The sequence below is a fragment of the Sciurus carolinensis genome, chromosome 16, assembly GCF_902686445.1.
Source record: "Sciurus carolinensis chromosome 16, mSciCar1.2, whole genome shotgun sequence".
In the NCBI taxonomy this organism is placed as follows: domain Eukaryota; kingdom Metazoa; phylum Chordata; class Mammalia; order Rodentia; family Sciuridae; genus Sciurus; species Sciurus carolinensis.
This window is the reverse complement of record NC_062228.1, coordinates 55,916,894-55,938,343: the sequence shown is the minus strand read 5'-3', so window position 1 is coordinate 55,938,343 and position 21,450 is coordinate 55,916,894. Positions and strand designations below refer to the sequence as shown.

The window sequence follows — 21,450 nt, the reverse complement described above, 5'->3', positions numbered from 1 at the left end:
TTCAAAGCCAGCCTCAGTAACTCAGTGAGGCCCTAAGGACCTCAGCAAGACCCTATCTCTAGATAAAATATAAAAAAGGGCTAGGGATGTGGCTCAGTGGTTAAGCGCCCCTGGATTCAATCCCTGGTATCAAAGGAAAAAGGAAAAAGAAAAGAAAAAAAAATTCAGTGTGCCTGTATGCTTATATCCCTGAACCAGTTAACCAGCTTCAGTTTTTTCCCCCAGTACTGGGGACTCAGCCAAGGGAAACTCTCCATTGAGCCACATCCCCAGACCTGTTTACTTTTTGAGACAGGGTCTTGCTAAATGCTGAGGCCGGTCTAGGCTTGTGATCCTCCGGCCTTGGCCTCCCAAGTCACTGGGATTATAGGTCTGCATCACCACGCCCAGCTTGGCTGCAAAATACTTTAAAGATCATCTTTCCTTCATGAACATCACTGGGGCGTACAAAAATCGCAGGAGAGGGGGATACTGCTTTACTGCATGGTGGTGCTGCAAATGTGCAGAGTCCTCTCTCCTCAGGCCATGCCATCTGAGAGCCAAGGCTCATGGTAATTACCAAATCATCCCCTTCTGTTTCCAAAATGTTCTGTATTTTGGGGGAACCATTTGTGGGTTCAGTGGTTGAAGGCAGAGGCTAGGTTGTAAGCAGTCAGGCTTTGGATGACTGAGACTTGGGAGATTGGGCCAAATGTCTGTCTTCACTTCCTGGTCTGTGAAGCCCCCTCCTCTGAGGATGTGCAATGCTGTAACATGACCACACCCCCCTTTCTATGTGAGAGAGGCAGGGACTTGCCTAAGATCCACAAGGACAGCAGGTGGCCACACCAGGATTCCAGCTTGGTCCTGGTTTGGAGATCCTGGTTTGAACTGCTTCCCCTCTGAAGTCCCTCACAGTGGCCCTGTGATCAAGTGCTCTCACTATCCCAGTTCCTGGATGTGTGTCCGGGGTCCAAGTTCATATTGAGAAGTGACAGTGGTTTGAAGTCAGGCCTCTGCCACCTTAGAGCCTGTGCTGCTTTTTTGAGCGGGGGTCTCACTATGTTGTTCAAGCTGGTCTTAAACTCTTGGGCTCAAGCGATGCTCCTGGCTCATCCTCCCCGTAGCTGGACTGCAGGCATGTACCACCACACTGGATTCCTGTGGCTGTTCATTTGTTTCAAAGCACACTTAGGAGGTGTGCAGAGCAAGGCATTAGGATGAGGCAAGAAAACATAAACTCCCATTCATATTCACTTTATTTAAAAATGGAATAATTTAATTATGCCATATTAGTAATTAGACTGATAGTAGTACTTGTACATAATTTATAAATAAATACACATACCCTGGGAGTACATGCCCAAACACTACTGACTCTTAGGTGCATGATGGAAAAAGGAAGGCTTAGCAGCTAACTGCTAAGTAGCATGGGACCCTCATGCTCCTCTGGGGTGCCACTTCTAGAAGGGTCATAGTGAGGAAATCAAGTATGGGCTGAGGCCTGATGGCCTGGGTTCTAGTCCCCGGTCTGCTACTCCCTTATCTATCCGACCTTGGGTGAGCAACGTCACCATTCTGGCCTCAGTTTTCCTCACTGCGAAATGGACATAATGGCAGTTGTGGCTTGAGGGCGGGGAGGTGAGGGATAAATACTGAGAATGATGCCTGGTTCCATAAATGTGGCAAGTCAAGAAACAGGTGCAGAGAGTTGAAATACGGGGGTAATGAGCGGCCAGAACCGGTGGTTAACCAGTAACCCCTCGGATCTCTCAGCTTGTTTCCTCTGTCAAGATGGGGTTAAGCCACGCACGTGGCTGTCCTAGAGGAAAGAAGTCACATTCCAGAAGAAGGGAAGATGGTCACTGCTGTCCCACCTCCCACAGGGCCTCTGAGAGAAGAGCAAAAGCTCAAGAGATGGATGGCTTGCAAAAGAGGCGCTGGGCTCCACGTCCCCCGGCATCCACAGGCCACCAGGAGTGGGACAGACGCGCCCTCTAGTGGAGGAAGCAACCCCAGCAGCCAAGAATCCTGAGGTCTCCCTGGGTGAAGACACCAAATCCAGGCACTTGGAATCCTGGAGGATCTGGAAGCTCTGACCCACTGGTCCAGACCCAACTCGGAAGCAAGAGAGCCGGGATTTGGAGCTCGCCAGACCCGATTCTCCTTCCCTCTCTTTTCCAAACTCTCCCAGTGCCTCCGCGCAGGGCTCCTGGAATCTCTGGCACAGCACTTCTCTGTGCCGGGCCCTGAGGGAAGGGCTGGCATTTCTGGGCCTGTGTACAAAATGCAAGTAACTCCTTCAATTACTGGAATGACCCAGGATATTCCCACATATATTCCATATTCCATTGCTCAACGTGGGCAGGACTATTGCACAATTTCTGGACGTTGCTTCCAGTGCTTGGCCTGGCTCTGTCCCTGCCAAGGCCAGGCTTCTCTTGTGTGCTTCCTTCAGTTTCTTTCTTGGTCAGTTCACCTGTTCTTTCTCCAGTATATGCCCCCCATTGTCAATTTTAGCTTCTCCACATCCAGAAAGAACCCCCCCAAACAAAGGACATCTCTTCTGCCAGGAGGTTCCCCCGACATCAGGAGAGGGCGCCAGGACTTCAGCCACCTGTCAAACTAAGGAGTGCGGGGTTGGGGTACTCAGGGTTCTCGATAACCCCCGGGCCGAACTTGAGCTCCAGGAAGCGGCGGTAGTTGTTAGGTGCCTGCGCCATGAAGCCGGCAAAGGGCAGGGGCACCAGAGGCTGCAGAAAGTGCTCTGGGAACTCGACATCCTGCCGGTGGTCTAGCCAGGTATCCTTGGTCATGACCCCGTTGCGGGGATAGAAGGGCCACAGATCTACATGCAGGTGATTGCTCTCGCTGTACTGCACGCGGAAGAAGTCGCCTTCTATGGCCTTCTCCCACACGAAGCCGCGCTCGTCCACCACGGAGCCAGCCTCGGCCCCACGCAGCTGCTCGCAGTTGCCCACGTCCTCCAGGTAGATGCCCAGGTCCACATCGTAGTCCCATGGGATGATGTCTCCGTGGCGGGCTGCACCCAGGAGCGAGCCGCCCTCCAGCCAGTAGCGCACGCCGGCCGCCTCCAGCACGCCCACCACGTAGCGCGCCGTCTCGCGCAGCGCGCGCAGGCAGCACGGGGGCGTCCAACGCTCCTCGTAGAGGTAAGAGGGCGTGTCACCCACCACGGTCCCGAAGCAGCGCGTGCTCTCCTTGCTGCAGCCGAACCACTCGAGTCTCCCGCCCTCCCAGCTCACTAGGCGGATGCCCAGAGCGCGTAGCAGCGCCGCCCGTCGCGCGCGCCCCTCGCGCTCCGCCTTCCAGCGCGCGTGGGCCGTGGCCAGTGGGGGCTGGCGTGCCGCGGCGAAAGGCAGGTCCAGCAGCTGCACCGCCCAGCCTCGAAGAGAGGTCTGCAGGAAGAGGCTAGTGCCCACTGGCCGCGCCAGGGGCGCCGAGAGGTTGAAGAGGTCGCGGGCGCGCAGGAGCACCACAGCGTCTCCATCCAGTGCGTCACAGCGGGAGGAAGCGGCTGCCGGGCCGTAGCGGGCAGTCCACTCTCTCAGGGTGACGTTCAGGGCTAGGCACCGTGCTGGGTTGGCGGTGGAAACAGGGGCGGCCACCAGGCGGGCACTTCCCGCCCTGAGGGCTTCTATCATGCGCTCCAGCTGGCCTGGTGATTCGGCCCGTGCCCCATCAGGCACTAGGGCCACAAACTCGGTGGTCACGTAGGTCTCCGGGCGGGAGGCCGCAGCAGGCCGGTCGATGGCAGGCTGGAGCAATGCCAGGCGAACGTTGGGGATGCGGGGCAGGGCCAGGGGCGGGTAGGGGAGTGTGTCTGCTGCCACCACCACGGGCTGGGCTGGGTCCTGCTGCAGGAAAGAGTCCACCAGCTCAGACACCGCGTTGTCAAAGGCCTCAAACTCCCGCACGAGGATGGTGACGCGGGGGCCAGTGGCAGATGCACGGCGGGGCCCCCGAGCACGGGAGTTCTTGGGTTGGTGCTGCAGCCATGAGACATAGAAGAGAACCAGGAGGTTGAGGGTGATGGCGGCTGCCAGGGCAGCCTGGCAGCGGGTGAGCCGCATGGGGCCGAATTCAGGCCCTAGCCGGGCATCCTGGGCATCCTGGGAAGATGGGATGAGAGGGGAGGCTGCAGCTGGTTGTCAGAAGCCCCCTCCCTCAAACCTCAGTCTTGCTCCCCGCGCCCCTCCCCCCAGTCTCAATGCCCCCTCGGTGCTGGGGATGGAACCCAGGGCCTGCAGCATGCTCGGCAAGCCTCCACGGAACCCCACCTCCAGACCCATTGCCTTTCTTCTCCCCGTTTGGCTTTCATTCTGCCTTCACTTCCTCCAGGAAACCTTCCCTGACTCCCAGGCTGGGTTAGGCACCTGCTCTAGGTTCCTTGAGCCTCCTGGGGTTCTCTTACTCCAGCCTGGCCACTCTAAGCCATCACTGCACAGGGAAGAGTCGTCGTTTCTTACTACATGGGGACACCCGAGGGCGGACCTGAGGCTGCTTGGTCACTGCTGGATGCCCAGCAGCACTCAGGACAGAGCCATGTGGTGCTTTCAAGGATTTTCCTCCCAAGCGACTCACTTTACATGTTCAGTCTCATCCTTTGCCTATTCTGGCAACTTCTCCTTCAGATTCCGAGTCGGTTATAAATACCCTGGCTCCACACCCAGGCCAACTTGCACCTCCCTCTCCAGCACTCCCTCCTCCAGGAAGCCATCCTGATCTCTCCCTCCCACACCTGGCGCTGGCACCACAGCAGCCCTCAGTGTTACCCCAGGCCCCTGCCTTCTGGCCCCTTCTCATTTCCTCAAATCCTGTGCCATCCCATCAACTCCTTCCTGATGGCCAATCAGATCATTTTGGTTTTACAAGAAAAGCCAGAAATGCTTAAAAAAAAATTTTTTTTTTTTTTAAATCAGAATCATAACCCCCTTTAAATTTTTTTTTTTTTTTGTACCAGGGATTGAACCCAGGGGTGCTTAACCACAGAGCTACATCCCCAGCCCTTTTTGTTTTGAGATAGGGTCTCCCTAAGTTCCTAGGACCTTGCTAAATTGCTAAGGCTGGCCTTGAACTTATGATCGTCCTACCTCAACCTCCTGAGCCACTGGGATTACAGGTGTGTGCCTCTGGGCCCAGCCCCCCGCTTTCTTTTTTGGTGGTGCTGGGGAGGGTACCTAGGGCCTCACACATTAGGCAAATGCTCTACCATTGAGCTACATCCTCAGCCCCAGAATTGTCCCAATTTTAAAATGTTGATCACTAACTGATTCTTTTAAAAAATGGTATGGGTCAGATTCCTAGAGGTAGAGAGTGGAATGGTGGTTGGCAGGGGCAGGGGTCCGGGGGTGGTTTGAGGGGTACAGCATTTCAGGGTGTTGTTTTTTGCAGTGCTGGGGATGGAACCCAGGGTCTCAGCAAGGGCTTTGCCACTGAGCTATACCCCCAGGGTTTTGAGTTGTTTGCACAACAATATGAATGTACTGAACACCAATGAAGTGTGCAATTTAAACTGGTTAAAATGGTACACTTTATATTATATGTATTTTATAACAATTTAAAAAATTTTAAAAAGTGGATTGGGTCACATCAAAGTAGGCTGCCAACACAGGACACAACGTGTCCCTGTTCTTTGGCCTCCAGATGGCGCTATCTCCCTCTCCCCATCACAACTTGGGAGTTTTGCCTGATCTCTGCACAGATGGTGTAACTGGGTTCTGAGCAAGTACTCAGTTTCCCCATGAAGGATTTTTAGAGGTTTCTGGCCTCCCCAAAGACAGGGAACATCAGAGACCCAGCTAATCCTTCCTCCTAAATACTTCTGACTCTTCTCATTTCCTCAGCTTCCCCTCAACCCAGGTCCACCTAATTCCCATCCAATCTCCCCTAGGTCTCCTGCCCAAGTCCCTTTTTCTTGGTAGCGAGGGGGGCATCTTCCTAGAGCATGAATCTGACCTCTCCTTCCCTGCTAGAACTTGCCATGGCTCCCCAGTGCCCAGGGGAGAAAGTTAAAATGTATAACACTCCACTTGCGTGTCCACTATACCAGCTTCATCGCCTGTTATGGTTTAGATAGGAGGTGTCCCCCAAAAGCTATTGTGTGAGACAATGCATGAAAGTTCACAGGTGAACTGAGTTATGAGAGCCTTAACCTCATCAGTGCGTTAATCCTCGATAGGGATTAGCCAGTGGTAACTGTAGGAGGTAGGGTGTGACTGGAGGTGGGTGATGGGGCCCTGCCTGGAGGGGAGCTGTTTCTCTCTGCTTCTTGGTGTGATGGAAGGTCAGAGTTGCTTTCCTCCACCACCCACTTCCACCGTGATGTTCTGCCTCACTTACAGCCCCAAGGAACTGGAGCTGGCCGTCTGTGGACTGAGACCTCTGAAACCATGAGCGCCAAATAAACTTTTCCTCCTTAAAATTGTTCTTGTCAGGATTTTGGTCACAGCGATGAAAAGCTGATTAAAACACCTCCCTTAAACTCTGCCTAAGTCACCTAGACTTTTTTTCAAACTGGTGTTATTTCTAAGCAATTGCACATCTGTTCCCTCTGATTGGAAGGGTCTCCCCTTGAACACCCCTTCTCCCCATACTTTTGCTGGGGAATTTCTACTTATCCTTGAGGTCTTGGTGCAGACACCTCCTCCAGGAAGCCCTCCCTGAACCCCACATTGAGCCAGGAGCCTCCTCTAGGCTCCTGTAGCCCTTGGCTTCCTCTACCCATGCCCTGCTTGTTCTGGTTCATCTCTGTGTGGGGATGGATCTGTCTGCAGTGCTAGACTGTGTGCCTTGGGAGGGCACAGCTTGGTCTGCCCTAATCACTGCTGTGTCCCAGCACATGGCCAGACACTGAGGATGTAGTCAGTGAAAACTGATGGCCGAGGTCAAGATTTCTGTGTGTCTGTAAAGCCCACTCAGTTTCCTGAACCAAACTCTACCTTAATGCCTTGTGCCTGGGTCCTGCCTGGCCTTCCTGCCCTCTCTCTCCACCCATCCCACTTGAGAATCTGAGTTGTTGTCACACTTGTAATCTCAGTGACGTGGGAGGCTGAGGCAGGAGGATTGCAAGTTCGAGGCTAGCCTTGACAATTTAGAGCCTCAGCAACTTAGTCCCTCAGGACTTAGAGACCCCATGTCTAAAAATAAGAAAAAGGACTAGGGATATAGCTCAGTGGTAAGGTAGAGCACCACTACATACAATCCTCAGTACACCCTCCTCCCATCACGAGAATCTGAGCTGTACTTTAAGAGTGATTTCTGAGAGCTGGGAGCAGTGGCACACACCTGTCATCCCAGTGACTCCGGAGGCTGAGGCAGAAGTATCACAAGTTCAAGACCAACCTCAGCAACTTAGTAAGACCCTCTCTCAAAATAAAAAATTAAAAGGGCTGGGGATGTGGCTTGGTGATTAAGCGCTCCTGAATTCTAGTCCCAATTTAAAGGAAAAAAAAAAAATGACTTCTGCGTCAGGGCTGTAGCTCAGTAGCAGAGCACTTGCCTGGCGTGCATATGAGGGTTCCATCCCTAGCACTGGGGAAAACAAACAACAACAACAAAAAAACAGCTTCCACTAGGTGCAGTTGGACTTGTAGTCTCAGCTACTTGGGAGGGTGAGGCAGGAGGATCATTGGAACCCAGGCAGAAGTTCAAGGTCAACCTTGGCAACAAAGCAAGATCCTATCTCAAATAAATAAATAAATAAAGAATAATTTTCCGATTTTAGAACACTGGAATTGCCTTCCAGATTGATCTCCCTGGCCTCAATCTTTCAACATCAGTCTGTTGAACTACAACACATCAAATACTGTTCTAGGTACTGTAGCTACAGTCATGGACACACAAAATATTCCTGTTCTTGTAGAACTTATGTTATTGTGGAGGTGAAGAACTTTGAAACCACAGAATCTTCTGGGTCTGAAAAAAATCTTAAAAACTGCTGGGCGTGATGGTACACGCCTGTAATCCCAGCAATTTGGGAGGCGAAGGCAGGAAGATTCCAAGTTTGAGGTCAGCCTGGGCAACTAGAGACACCCTGTCTCAAATAAAATACAAAGGGGTGGGGATGCAGTTCAGTGGCAAAGCGTACCTGGGTTCAATCCCCAAAACAAAAACAAAAACAAAACTGAATGAGTTTTACTCCTCAGGAGCACAAAGTGGTCCTTAGATAGTTGTAGAATCTTCAAATTCTTGATGGTCAGCAAGAGACCATCTTTTTACTTCCATCTTTGTCTCATTACAGTTCCACACTCAGTGCCTACAGGGACCCTGCTAAAACAAGAATGAGATCCTACCCTGACTGCTCCAACCCTCCCCAACCTTCTCACTCCAAGGAGAAGACGATGTCCTTGCAGTTGCCCAGCCTCACATAAAGACCATCCTTCCGTACTTGCTCACTCTGCTCCAGCCACGCAGGGCCCCAAACCCTTTCTTCAAACACACCCAGGATTCTCTAGCTGCAGAACTGCCTCTTACCTGTCTGGATGTCCCCCCCACCCTTGGCCTGCAGGTCTTTGCTCAAGCCACCCTACAATGGCTGTCTTATTTAACAAGCATGTCCCTAATACCCACCTTCTTCCTTTCCCATCCCTGCCTTAGCTTTCTCTCCTACCGCTATGATGTTTACTGTCGGGGTTCCCATGGAAGTCAGGGATCTATTTTGTTCCCTGCTCAGTGCCTGGCTTATAGCCAGTGCCCAATAACCATGTGTTGAGGGAAGGAATGACTTCAATTGTTAAGATGGGGAGCCTGTGGTTTAGAGATGGGAAGGATGCAGGGAAGGATGCAGGGACGGATGCAGAGGGCAGATATTGGGTTCTTAGTGACCTGAGGATTTGATGGCCGAGAGGGAGATGCTAACGGCTGGTGAGGGTGTCAGGAGAATGAAGGAGGAATAAAAAGAAATCATTTAGTACCCTGACAAGGTTGGTCTTGGCTTCACCAACTCTAAGTACCATAAAGTCTTTCGTTAGGGCATAGTGGATGATTGATGACTGTGAAGACCTGAATGTTCTACATGTTCTGCATCAAGATACAGCAACATCAACAACTATCAGCTCACAACGTGTCAGGCCCTGTTTAAACACTTCACATGTATTCACTGTTTAATCCTCATATATGATCACATTTAAGGCTGAGGAAATGGCTCTAGAGACTTAAAGTCACTTGCTCAAGGTCACATTGCCAGGAAATGTTAGACCCAGAATTTGATCCAAGAAGCTGGTCCCAGAGTTATGCTTTAAATCAATAAACTCTTCTGCTTCTCTTGGGGTCAGCATACAGCTCAACTCTCAGGCTATCTTCAGTAAGCCTACCCCAGCTCCAACCTGATGGGCTCGTGAATATGTGAATATGGCATGATAATTAATTCAACCCATTAACTTAGTGGATATTTCTCAAATGCTTTCTGTGCCAGACCCTATGTTCTGAGGATCAGGATGAAGGAGGTAGTCATTGGCTCAGGACTGCCTTCCAGGTGTGAGAAAACAGACAAAAACCAAACACCATACAAACAGGCAAGAAGGCATGAGAGGAAAACAGGGGGCTTGCCAGAAAGGTGGTCAGGGGAGGTGAGAAGAGCATACTGGTTTCTCCATTCTCCACAAAACATAAGTGCACCGCTCTGATCTGGAGTGAGTCTCCAGCCTTGCAGCAGGCAGAAAACACAAGTTCTATGTGGGAGAGCCTTTGGGGATGAGGAAAGGGCACTTGCCGTGAGAGTGCTATGACACTGAGGGACTTCTTACCTCCTATGTTGCAGCAGGCTGGGGGAGCTCCAGGAGGGCTGTGCCAGCCCAGCTTAGCTGCTCTGCTGAGGGAAGGAGAACCAGAAAACTCCAGGTCAGAAAATTCTGCACAATAGAGCCTGATTTCATATGACCACAAAAGTGGCATCTACAAGGTCAAGGAATCCTTTTTCTTAAAGTCCCATAAGTCTGGGCACCAAATGGGGCATCATGCCAGGAGAGGGGTGGGGTGGGTGGGAGGGATGGCAGTTAGAACAACCTCTAACCATTTCTCATGAATGTGTCCAGAAAAGGTAAGGCTAAAAGGTAAGGCTGTTACCATGACAACCCTTTCCCTAGACACACTCCACCCCCTAGAGACAATTGTAAAACATCCCCTACCTAGTTGGGCCTGGTTCCTAGGGTCACCTGTGGGGGAGGGGCTGTTATTGTAGCAACAAGCACTTGGCCTTTCCTGTTTCTCATCTCCTTGGGGATGGTCCAGGCCCTGTAACCATAGCAACTGCCTGGAAACAGCATCTCCTCCTCTAAATAAAAACACCTGGTTGGTTTGGTCCAGGGACCTCCCAGGATGAGAAGAGGGAGATGGTTACTATGGCAATGCCAACTGGGTGGCTACGAAGCGGGGGTTGGGAAAGTCTCTTGGACATCAGTATCCTTGGGGCTGGGGTCCTTTCCACCTGGGTGCTAAGTGAGGGGGGTTGCCATAGTAACTGATGAAGGCAGGGGCAAAAGGACCATCAGGGAACTAGGTGACCTTAGCAACCTGCTCCTGGTGCTGAGACAGGAGAGGTTTGGAGTTCCATAACCACAATGGGGAAGGGGAGACTGGGCTCCAGGCAGGGTGTTTCCATGATTACCGACCTGGCCAGGAATCAGCAGGGGCCACTTTGAAATCAACCCTGGGGGTCACCTTTTCTCTCAAAGAGTGAAAGCGATTGTCCAGCGGTGTATTTGGGTCTGGGTGGGGTAGGACCCTCTCTTTGGGGTGAAGTGGGAGGAGCAGAAAGCAGCCCCTTCCTAACTCTCGCTCCTGCAAGGGCGGCAGCCGCCGCCGGCGGGGACTGGGTCTCCTTTGCTCTCCTCCGGGCGCGCCCCGCCCCGCCCCTGCCCGCACCCCCGCGCGCACGCGCGCCTTCGGGGTCGACCCGGGTGGGCGAGGCTCGCGCCCGGCCCCGTGCTCGTCACCGCCTCCCCCCGTCCCCCGCCAAGCGCGCGCGCGGGGGGTTGGCGCGGCCGCGCAGGCGCGCGAGGCACAGCGGGCGCGCGGGCCGGCCCCGGGGCCTCCATGATGGAGGAGCGAGCGGCCGCCGCGGTCACTGCCGCCGCCTCCTCCTGCCGCCCGCTGGGCTCCGCCGCGGGCCCCGGCCCGACTGGGGCGGCCCCGGTATCTAGCCCTGCTCCGGGGCCCGGCCCGGCAGGTAAGGGAGGCGGCGGCGGAGGCAGCCCCGGGCCCACGGCGGGTCCGGAGCCCCTGAGCCTGCCCGGGATCCTGCACTTTATCCAGCACGAGTGGGCGCGCTTCGAAGCCGAGAAGGCGCGCTGGGAGGCCGAGCGCGCCGAGTTGCAGGTGAGCGCCGCCCGGGACCCCCGACCCCCCACCCGGCCCGGCCCGGCCTCACCCGCCGCCGCCGCCGCCGCCATCTTGGAGCAATGGCCGCCGGGACGGCCGGGGGGGCGGGAGGGAGCCGCGACGGTCCCAGGGAGCAGGTGGGGGCCCGCCCGAGCGGGGTCCTGAGGAGCCCCGCGGCGGGAGGGCCGGGGACCGCTCGGAGAGGGAGTGGAGGGACCCGCGCACGGGAGGGACCGGCCGGGACCGGCGGAGAGAAAGGGGCGGAGGGACCCGAGTCGGCCGGAGTGGGAGTGAGCGCACCGCGCAGGGGCTTCTGAGGGGCGGCTCGGGCCGGAGGAAGCTTCCGATAACTCGGAAAGGGCACTCGGAGGAGTTGGAGGGCTCTGGAAGATCCGAGTGGTCCCGGACCGGAGTGGACAGGAGCTCTCAGGGGGCGGGGGTATTCCCGCCCTCGAGCCCGTCCCCGACCCGCTGCGGGGTGGAGGTCGAGCTGGGTCCCGGCCCAGCTCCTGGTGGGAGAGCGGGCGCGTCTGGGAGGACTTGGGACCCACTCGGGTCTGGGTGAGGGAGCCGGGAGGAGTGAGGAGAGGAGGTCCGAGAGTCCGGGATGGGGTGTGTTACGGGACCGAGGAACTGAAAGACGGTTGTGTGAGGGTTTCAAGAGGTTCCAGGAGGAAACTTTAGGGAGCCCCGGCATGTGTGGCATAGGGCAGGGTGGGTGTCCCTGGATGGAAGTGTGGACAGGATAGAGAACGTACCCTAGGAACGGGAGTGCTTGAGAATGGGAGCACCAGTTTGGAGGAGTGGGAGTGATGGCCCTGACATGGGAGGTATGTGTAGGATGTCAGGTAAAGAGCCCTGAACTGGAGGGGGACGGTGTATGCCTGGAGACGGGGGCCTGGGATGAGAACAGTGAGAGAGAGTGGAGGCACCCTGGACGATGCATTAGGGGCAGTGTTTTGTAGAGCAGGATGGTTTGCGGAAGATCCTGAGATGAACCCTGTGATTTGTGGAGTAGCAGTGGGGAGGAATGCACTCCGTGATGCTGCAGGGAAGAGTCTGAGGGGTTTGGCTAGGTTCTGTGACCTTGAGGAGTATGGGTCATTTTTGGACAGTGTCAAGAGAAGCTTCAGGGTCGGAGAGGTGAGGATTTGGGGATGGGCTGCCAGGTGTCTGAGGGCTGCCCGACTGGTGTATTATTAGCAGAAGTTGTCAGTACATGATTCTAGCAGCCCATCTTTGCTCTTTGATTTGCTGCTTCCTACTTAGTTTTAGCAGGGACCCAAGTAAAGAATTGATTGGAATTTTGGTGATGGGATTGATAAAAAGCATTCCCATAGTTGCTCCCTCCACCATCTTAGCCGAGTGGTAGCTGAGGCTCTGACTGGATTGGGAGAGGAATCCTTACATAAGTGAGCCTCACTTTTGTGGCCCACTCAGTACTTTCCAAGTTCTTTCCCAGCATACATCTCATTAGATCTTCTCAATACCCCATTATGTAGGCAGGGCCAGTGTCATTACCTCACTCAGCAATAGTCATAACAGCTGCTATTTATTCAGTGCATATTATGTGCTGGACACTGTATTAAGCACTTTAGGTACATGCTATCGTTTGATTCTTGCGGCATCCTGGAGAATAAATGATATTATCCCTTCCTTTTTAAGTAAAAGCAGAAGAGGGTTTGGGGAGAGCAAAGAATTTATCAAGGATCACTGGGACTGGACTGTGTTCCCTTCCTTTCTTCCATCCAATCTGGGATAAGAAAACTGGTCTAGGTGGCCTCCCTAGGTCACCCAATGGTCATAATGGTCAGAGCTTGGGCTGAATCCTGGTCTCTGGAACTTCACACCAGTGCATCCTACACCCACCTTCTCATCTTTTTTTAATGAGCAAAAAGCTATGTGTATCCCATGGCTTGGTGACTCTTCTTGGGTTGTGGGGTGGGGTGGGGGCTTGTGGGGAGCACTCAGCTAGATTCTGCTCTCTTATCTGGCCTCCAGCACCACTTACCTTGAGTTTTTGTTACATTAGGAAGATTAAAATATCCGGCAGGTGTGCTGTGTGGTGGCACACATCTGTAATCCTGATGACTTGGTAGGCTGAGGCAGGAGAATCTAAAGTTTGAGACCAACCTCAGTGACTTAGACCTTGTCTCAAAGTTAATAAATAAATAAATAGATAGATAGGATCGAGGATGTAGCTCAGTTGTAGAATACCCTTGGGTTGAATCCTCAGTTTGTTTTGACTGCAAAAACAAACAAACAAAAAATGGTGACTATGCCTGTTTTCCCTGTGTAAAGTGGAATGTCTCAGTGGAGACATGGAGGGAGTTGATGTGTTCCTAAAGTGGTACCCCACCAGGGTCCCCACTGCTCTCCACTACCATCAGTGCTCGCTACATTGCTGAGGCATTCCACACTCTGCTGCCTGGGCAGGGTCAGATACTTCTGATGAACCAGGAAGAGCTGACCCACCCGCTCCCAAAGCAGACTGCTGTGTAGCCAGTTCTCGGGACACGTATTGAATGAGATCCTGACAGGAGGCACCCAGAATTTGGAGTGGAGAGGTGGTAAAGGTACAGTCTGATAATAACCAGTAGTGTGTTCATGGGGATTCCAAGAAGTAGGCTGTGCTTTTTTGCCCCTCAGATACTTGCAGGCCACCAGAGGAGGCTGTGCAAGAGCCTGCACAGATTGTACACACTCACACACTTGCTCAAGATTGTGGCTCTGCCCTGGTGCTGTATGCTGTGTTCTGACAGGGAGGTTCTCTGAGGACCAGAGGAACCTTTCAGGGAGGGATCTGACCCAGACATTCTTGTGGGAGCAAGTTGTGATGCCTGTCCCAGGGGGCTGTGGGATCCGGTGGGGACTCCTCCGTGCCAGGAGCTGTGGGAGTGAGGAACTGAGGTGCTGTAGGGCTCCAGGCACTGCACAGGGACCCTGGGACAGAGGCTGACAGCAGGAGTGAAGAGGCAGCAGTTGCTGGAGGAAGCCTGGGAGCTGCTGCCTTCTTGAGAGAGGGAAGAGCTGGTGAGGGGTGGCTGCCATGTCTCAAAACTAAGGTTCTTTTTAGGGAGGGTGTCTTCTCTCTGGCCAGAGGGAGAGGTGGTGGGTGGATATGGTGAGCAGAGAACTTCCGGATCCCAGACTTACCTGCCTCCCCAGTTCACAGATCTGCTGCTGGCATTTGCTGGTGTTTGCTGGGAAACTGACTGGCCACCAACGTTTCCCCTTTTTGGTGGGATTCCACCAGTCTGAGACACTTTAACCACATCTTTCTGGTTCTCTTTTCTCCCTTCTCTGCCAGAGGAACTGGGAAGGGGTTCTCTGCCAGAGGAACTGGGAAGGGGACAACAAAGGAGAGTGGGCTGAGATCCTCACATTGTAGTGAGCATGGAAGGAAAGACCTGGGAAGTAGAAGCACCAGTGGGGACAGCTGAGAAGGGCGGCAGGCAGGGAGATCGGGGCTGCTCAGCATGGACCCCTTCCTCTCCTCTCTCCCTCTGTCCATCTTCCCTAATGATGCATAGAGGAGGTTTGGATCCTGAGAAGACACAGGCCAGAAGCTCACCCTTGTGAGATGTTGGTCACATGGGCAGTCTGCCTAACTGGCCCAGGATATTCAAGTACGTACATTTTGTTGAAAAGTCTTAGGAGGGAAAAAGTCCTCTCTCTCAGTGGACAGATAAGGTGTCTTGCCCATAGCATATCTGGTGATGTGTTTATTTGCTGCTTAGTAGTCCCACATTCCCCAGTAGAATATAAACCCCATCTTGCTCAGTGCTGTACCCTGATGCATAGTTGGGGCTTAAATAGTTTGTGGACTAAATGAACAACTGTCCTGTAGTGTGTGTATCCTTTTTCTTTGTTCATAAACAGGCACACCATTGCAGGTATGCCTGTGGAACACATTCCTAGAGGTGGAACTGATGGGACAAAAGCAAAGTGCATGAACCTCTGTTTATTTAGGTACTGGGAATTGGACCTGAGGGGGCTCTACACTGAGCTACACCCCCAGCCCATTTTATTTTTTATTGAGACAGGATCTTGCTAAATTGCTGAGGCAGGCCTTAAACTTGGGATCCTCCTGCCTCAACCTCCTGGACTGCTGGGGTTTTAGGCATGCTCCCTGACACCTATCTTAGTCTCTTTCTAGATACTGCCATATTGCCCTCCAGGAAGGGTGCATCAATCAGCTCATGGCCTCACCAGGTATACAAGGGTGCCTGTGTCCCTGGCCAGGACCTGTGCTAGGTATCACTTAACATGCTCAGTTCTCAGCCAACCTGAGGGTAATTCCTGGTCCCTGGGGCTGTACAGAGGGGATAGCAGGACTGTGGGCACAGGGATTGCCCTGATCCAGGTGCATGGGGCTGGTAGGTCAGGGTCCTGGCAGCTTCAAGGCAAGGAAGAGTGGTGTGGGTGGAGAGGCTGCCTTAGACAGAGAGAGCACAGCTTGGAGGAAGGGATCTAGGGTCAGCCCTTGGGGGCTTCCATTTGAGCTATTGAATTTCTTCAATAGGTGTGTGAAATGCAGGGAGCTCAGTGCCAGGAAGATGTTGTCCACCAGGGCAGGGGACTGTGATCTGTAGTATTCCTGCCTGAAGGGCCTTACCTCTTAAAGGGATCAAAAGAATGGACAGAGAGAATAAAAATGGCGAGAAAGATAGAGGTAGGAGCTGACATCTGCTAGCCCTCATTCTGGGCTCTGCCTCCACTGAGGAGAACTGAACACATGAGGGGGTGCTCTCATGCACCCCATTTTCTAGAGGGCCAAGTGGTGGCTTGATGATCTGCCTAAGCTAATGCAGCAAATAAGTGACTAAGCCAGGATTGGAGCTCAGGCTGTCTGAGGCTGGAACGTGGAACCCTAGGGGAGAAGCCAGGGATGAGCCCAATGCTCAGGGCTTTGGCAGAAGTCTTCCGGAACATGGTCAGGGGCCAAGATCCTGCCTCGAAGGCCGTTGGCCTTGTGTCTCCAAATGACCTGTTGACAGACGAGCAGACTGGGGCAGTCTGAGCCAACAGACGGTGTGAAATGCTTGGCAGGAACCCTGGCCCATGTCTGTGGCACATGTCTCTCATGCCCTGGGTGTGACATCATGGGATGGTTGGTCCTTGCAGTGGGGGTTGGGTAGCTTCTGCATTGCAGCGGGAGCTGAGCTAAGCCACCCACTCTTGTCCCTAAGCTCCAGAAGTAGCTTCCTACGCCTCTCAGAGACAGATGCTCTAGAAAGAATAGTGGGACGCCACCCCCACCGCCACCTTAGGGATGGCAGCTGACTTGGTGCGGGAGGGGAGGTCAAGGGCTTGCATCTTACTTCCATCCCTTCCTCTGCTGGCTCTGACCTTCTCCCCAGAAGGCAGCAGCTGAGTTAGACCCACACTGGCCCCATTTTCATTGTAGGGGCTAAGGACTCCTCTTCAGATTTTTCATTGTGGTAACATGGCTGGGAACCCTGGAGACAGTTCGTGTGTCTTGCCAGTGTGTCTGTTAAACCTGGCATATTGCGGGTTGGGAGCTAGAACTGTACCTGAGTAAGTGAGCGACACACCATCACTAGGCCAGAGCCCTGAGGCCCTCTGCCTCTCCCTTCTGCCCCCAGGCTCAAGTGGCCTTCCTCCAGGGAGAAAGGAAAGGGCAGGAAAATCTGAAGACTGACCTGGTGCGGCGGATCAAGATGTTGGAGTACGCGCTGAAGCAGGAAAGGTGAGTCCTGCAACCTGCTCATCCTGCCCTCTGAGAGGTCTTGTGGGCCACACACCTTTCGACTGCAGGCACTTGAGGACCAAGCATCCTCTTCCTGTCATTCAGGGAGGAAGAGGAAGTAGGTGCAGTGGGATCCAGAATAGACATCAGTAGCAGTTTGCATGATGGAGGCCCGTGGTGGGCTGAATATTGACCATCACCGTCTGGCTTACCTGTTGTAATACCTGCTGGGCATTATTGTCCTGTTTCTGACAAGAAACTGAGGCTTCAGGACGGGGTGACTTCAAGGAGTCCTGGAACTGGGGTGGCAGCCCAACCAGGCTCACTCCAAGATCGCTTTCCATCACTGCCTGCAGTGGCATTTTCTAGGGGGCAGGTCTGCTTCAGAGTGGGGTGAGTGGAGGAGGGAGACCCTGGGATTTGGGATTCTGGAGGTGACTGCTGGCCCATCTACCTGTTTCTGACTCATTAATCATTTGCTCTTTTAGGGCCAAATACCATAAACTGAAGTTTGGGACAGACTTGAACCAGGGGGAGAAGAAACCAGATCTTGCAGAACAAGGTACCCAGCCTGGGATCCTGGCTCTTGTCGCCCCTCCCCCGAAGCTGGCTGTGAGGGAAGTGTGACGGGGGTGCTCTTCCTTACTGTACTGTGAAAGGCAGAGTGACCGCCAGTCAGGGTGGGGCCAGAGGGATGAGTTCTCTGTGCCCTGCTGTCTGCTCCATGTGGGGCTCTGCTGGGCCCTGGGGTGGACCTGCCTGCCAGCCCTCCCTCTGAGACCGCCATAGAATCGCAGCAGCTTGTGCCTGCCTGTGAGGAGCGGGAGCTGGGCTATTTATAGGGCGCTGTGGACAGCGTGGGAAGCTGCGGAAACCTTGCTGAGCGGCAGTGTGTGTGCTGGGCTGGCATCCAGCTCTGCATCCCAAAAGTTGATCTGTGGGTGCTGCTTTATGTCACAGCACAGAAGTGCCCCAGGGAGCTAGATAGACGTGGCCCTGCCCTCTGGGCCCTTAGAGCCTGAGCCCCTTGACAGGACTGTTCCTCCAAAGGGAGTGCACAGGTTCCAGCTGAGGGACGGGGCTGGACCAGCTGTGGAGGTAGCAGACCTGAGGGGCCATGCTGGGTCTGCTGAGGCTCGGCCAAGGAGAACTGCGAGGCAAAGGGACTCTTCCAGCCAGGACTTGAGGTCTACAGTAGCCAGGTTCAGGCCCCTGGCCAGGCACAGCAGAGACACCAGTAAATACTTGCTGAATAGAATACGAAACAGATTACCAGCTAGATCCCCACAGTGATCCTATGAGATCGATGCTGTGATTACCAGCATTTCTTGGGAGAAAAGACTGAGGCTTGGAGGGTAGGCTGACCACCCAGGTCACTCCACGGGTGTGGGAAGTGCAGAGTGGGGCTGGACCCCAGCAGCCTTTTCTCCCAGCCTCTGGGTGGGAAGATATCTAGACCTGCATTTGAAGGCAGAGCTCTGCTTCTATGTGGGGAGTGGTCTGGGGAGCAGTTAGGAGACTATAGGTGAGGCCACTTCCAGGAGCAGGAATCACTGAGAACAGGGAGAGAGGATTTCCAACACTCGGGAAGTGTCTGCGGTATGCGTGATGAATATGACTTTGGGTTTGGGGTGAGACTGGAGGAGGTGTTGGTTAAGTGGCAGTCTCGAAGATAGCCTCCTTTCTCTGTCCACCAGTCTCCAATGGCCCTGTGGAGTCGGTCACCCTGGAGAATAGCCCGCTGGTGTGGAAGGAGGGGCGGCAGCTTCTTCGACAGTGAGTATGGGGGTGGGGACCGGATGAGGGGCAGGACACAACCCATTTGGCAAGGGAGATAAACCTGCAGACTCCACAGTCCTTCCTGTCCCTACTGGGGACACCAAATTATCAGGATCCCAGCTGGCCACAGCTGGATGGTCTGTCACCTATGAGTGGAACTCTGCCTAGGGAACAGGAGGAAGGACTTGCTGTAGGAGGCAGATGTGGGGACCCCTACTCTTGGAACACAACTTGAATGTTTCTGTGCCTTTTTTTCTCCTAAGGGTATTTTTTATCTTTTAACTTTTATTATTTTTGAAATACTAGGGGTGGAGCCCAGGGCCTTGAGCACGCTAAGCACATGCTCCGCTGATCTATACTTCCAGCCAAATTATTATTTTTTATTACTGAAGAGATTTGTATATTTTTGAAAACTCGGACCAGGCATGGTGATGCACGCCTGTAATCCCAGTGACTTGAGAGGCTGAGGCAGGAGGATCACAAGTTCAAGGCAGCCTCAGCATAGTGAGACCCTGTCTCCAAATGCAATATAAAGGGTGGGAGATGTTGTAGTAGAGTGCTGCCTAGCATGTATGAAACCCTGGGTCTAATCCCCAGAGCTGAAAAAAATTAATAATAATAGTAGGTAAATAAATATCACTCACAATTCTACCCTGAGGAGTTTTATATACCCATAAGAATTTTGGCATATGTACTATTGATTTCTTAAACATGTAGGCAGATAGACTACCCGTCTTTTCTGTGGCTGTGTTATAAAAGCAAGAGTCCCCTTTCGCTGTTCCAGTGTCTCAGAGCATTGCTTTTACTAAGTGTCGTGAACATTTTCCATGTAAATTATTTGTGTTGTGTTTCATTGAGGTCCTTAATTCTTTGGTATTATGGACATTGTGACAAACATCAGGAAGCTGTCCTTGGCTTCCCCAAGCTCACTGCAGGTGCGGCTGCCAGTTTAACACATGCACGGTCACCCCAGGCGATAGGAAAATAATAATAATGATGCTCAGGGGCCATGTTACCAAGTCCCTATGGTGTACTGGCACTGTGCTAAACATTCCTCATATACTGGTTCCTCTCCTAAGTCCCTGTCCCTGTCCCCATGCGGTGTAACTGCTCTCATTCCCCTCCTCACTTTCACAGGCGAGGTGCGGGGAGCTGGTGTGCTTGCCTGAGGCCACACGGTTAATATGCGGAGGGTCTGCAATGAGACCTCAGGCAGCGGTCCAGGAGGCCTCTTGCTTAGTCACCTTGCTTCCCTGCCTTAGACACTCACTCAGGAGGAGAAAGCAAAGGAGGACATACGCAGCCTAACTGCCAGAGGTGGCATCTCTCCCAGGGTACAGGATAAACAGAAAGGGCCTTCTGGCCAGCAGGTCCCTTGTGGATAAAAGTCTTTTATCTTTCCAATTCACAATTGACTTTGTATTCTTTTTCTTTTTTTTTCTTTCTTTCTTTTTTTTTTTTTTTCTTACGCCAGTCTTGGCTGGCTTCAATTTTTTAAGTTGCAGAAGCAATAAATGCTCAGTTATAGAAGTAAGTAGAGTAAGTCCCTTTTGTGTCCCTGATCACACTCTGCCAAGGTCACTACTACTCAGTTTGTCTGTGTCTTTCTTGGAGGGCATAACATAAGTGTGTTTGTGTGTAATATAAACGTAACATATACCCTAACATTTTTTTTCTTCTTTGCAAAAACTGGAATTACGTGGAACATCTAACTTGTCGTTTTTATTCTGCTGTTTACCAAAGCCATCTTTCTCTGACCCTCTGCTGTAGTTACTCTCTGCTTAGAGTCACTTTCAGCAATCTGCTGACACAGTCTCCTTCAGTGGGACATTGAGGCTGGTCCTACACTTGGGCTGTCCCCTCAGCGCACCAGGGACACTCTGTGTGGTGTGCATGTGGACCAGAGCTTCCATTGGAAGCAGTCTGGAGAGTGTAACTGCTGTGCCAGGGTGTGCCTGTAGAAAATCGTGGTGTCTGCTCTTAAACAGCCCCTTGAGATGCTGTCACAGTTTGCATTGGCCCCTGCCATCTGTGAAGAGTGGGTTCTGAATACTTTGGCTCTGACCCCTGTAGGTACCTGGAAGAGGTGGGCTACACAGACACCATCCTTGACATGCGATCCAAACGTGTACGCTCCTTGCTGGGACGCTCACTGGAGCTCAATGGGGCCACTGAGCCTAGTGACACGGGCTCCCGGGCAGCGCCGGGTCCTGGGGGGCTCAGTGGCGGTGAGTCGCTGCTGGTGAAGCAGATTGAGGAGCAGATCAAGAGGTGAGTCCTTGGGTTTCCTCCTGGTGAATGTGCGCCCGAAAGCCAGCATGTGCTCCTGCATTTTCTGCTTTGTAGTGTATTGTGGGTCCATTTGTCCTGGAGTCCTCTGTCCTTCTGTTGCTGGGAGCCCCTGAATTCTGTCTGGATACCCTGGGCCTCCTCTCCAGGCCCTCTGCCCAAGGCAGTCCTGCACACCCTGGCGCCTGGACCCTGGTGGCTTGATAGCACTTGGCAGGGATCAACACGTAGTTCCCACCTTCAGGAGCTCTTACTTGTCAGAGTAAATAATGTCATTATTAGGTGAAATGTTAAGAGTGGCAGGAGATAACCAGGCATTGTGGTGCTTTCCTGTAGTCCTGGCTACTTGG

At 53.1% G+C, this 21,450-nt stretch overlaps 2 protein-coding genes across 7 annotated transcripts in view; one reads left to right on the top strand and one right to left on the bottom strand.

Annotated features, from left to right (window-relative positions):
* Positions 1 to 975: 975 nt before the first annotated feature.
* Fkrp (fukutin related protein) lies at positions 976 to 11,445 on the bottom strand. 5 transcript variants are annotated; one of them, XM_047527765.1, is made up of 3 exons: positions 11,369 to 11,445; positions 9,747 to 9,811; positions 976 to 4,112 (listed from the first exon to the last, which is right to left on the bottom strand). In XM_047527765.1, the coding sequence occupies exon 3, from the start codon at positions 4,071 to 4,073 to the stop codon at positions 2,589 to 2,591; it is 1,485 nt and encodes a 494-aa protein (XP_047383721.1). In that variant the 5' UTR covers positions 4,074 to 4,112; positions 9,747 to 9,811; positions 11,369 to 11,445; the 3' UTR covers positions 976 to 2,588. The 5 variants fall into 5 exon arrangements, with proteins under 5 accessions (XP_047383721.1, XP_047383724.1, XP_047383722.1 ...); XM_047527768.1 differs by having other exon boundaries at positions 9,747 to 9,808; positions 11,369 to 11,386; XM_047527766.1 differs by lacking the exon at positions 11,369 to 11,445 and adding an exon at positions 10,611 to 11,349.
* Positions 10,990 to 21,450, top strand: part of Strn4 (striatin 4) — a 22,543-nt gene continuing 12,082 nt past the window's right edge. For both annotated transcript variants that reach the window (XM_047527762.1, XM_047527761.1), the window contains exons 1-5: positions 10,990 to 11,316; positions 16,929 to 17,032; positions 17,521 to 17,594; positions 18,730 to 18,808; positions 20,885 to 21,082. In XM_047527762.1, the coding sequence (XP_047383718.1) occupies positions 11,035 to 11,316; positions 16,929 to 17,032; positions 17,521 to 17,594; positions 18,730 to 18,808; positions 20,885 to 21,082 (737 nt within the window). In that variant the 5' untranslated portion in view covers positions 10,990 to 11,034. The remainder of the gene's footprint in view (positions 11,317 to 16,928; positions 17,033 to 17,520; positions 17,595 to 18,729; positions 18,809 to 20,884; positions 21,083 to 21,450) is intronic.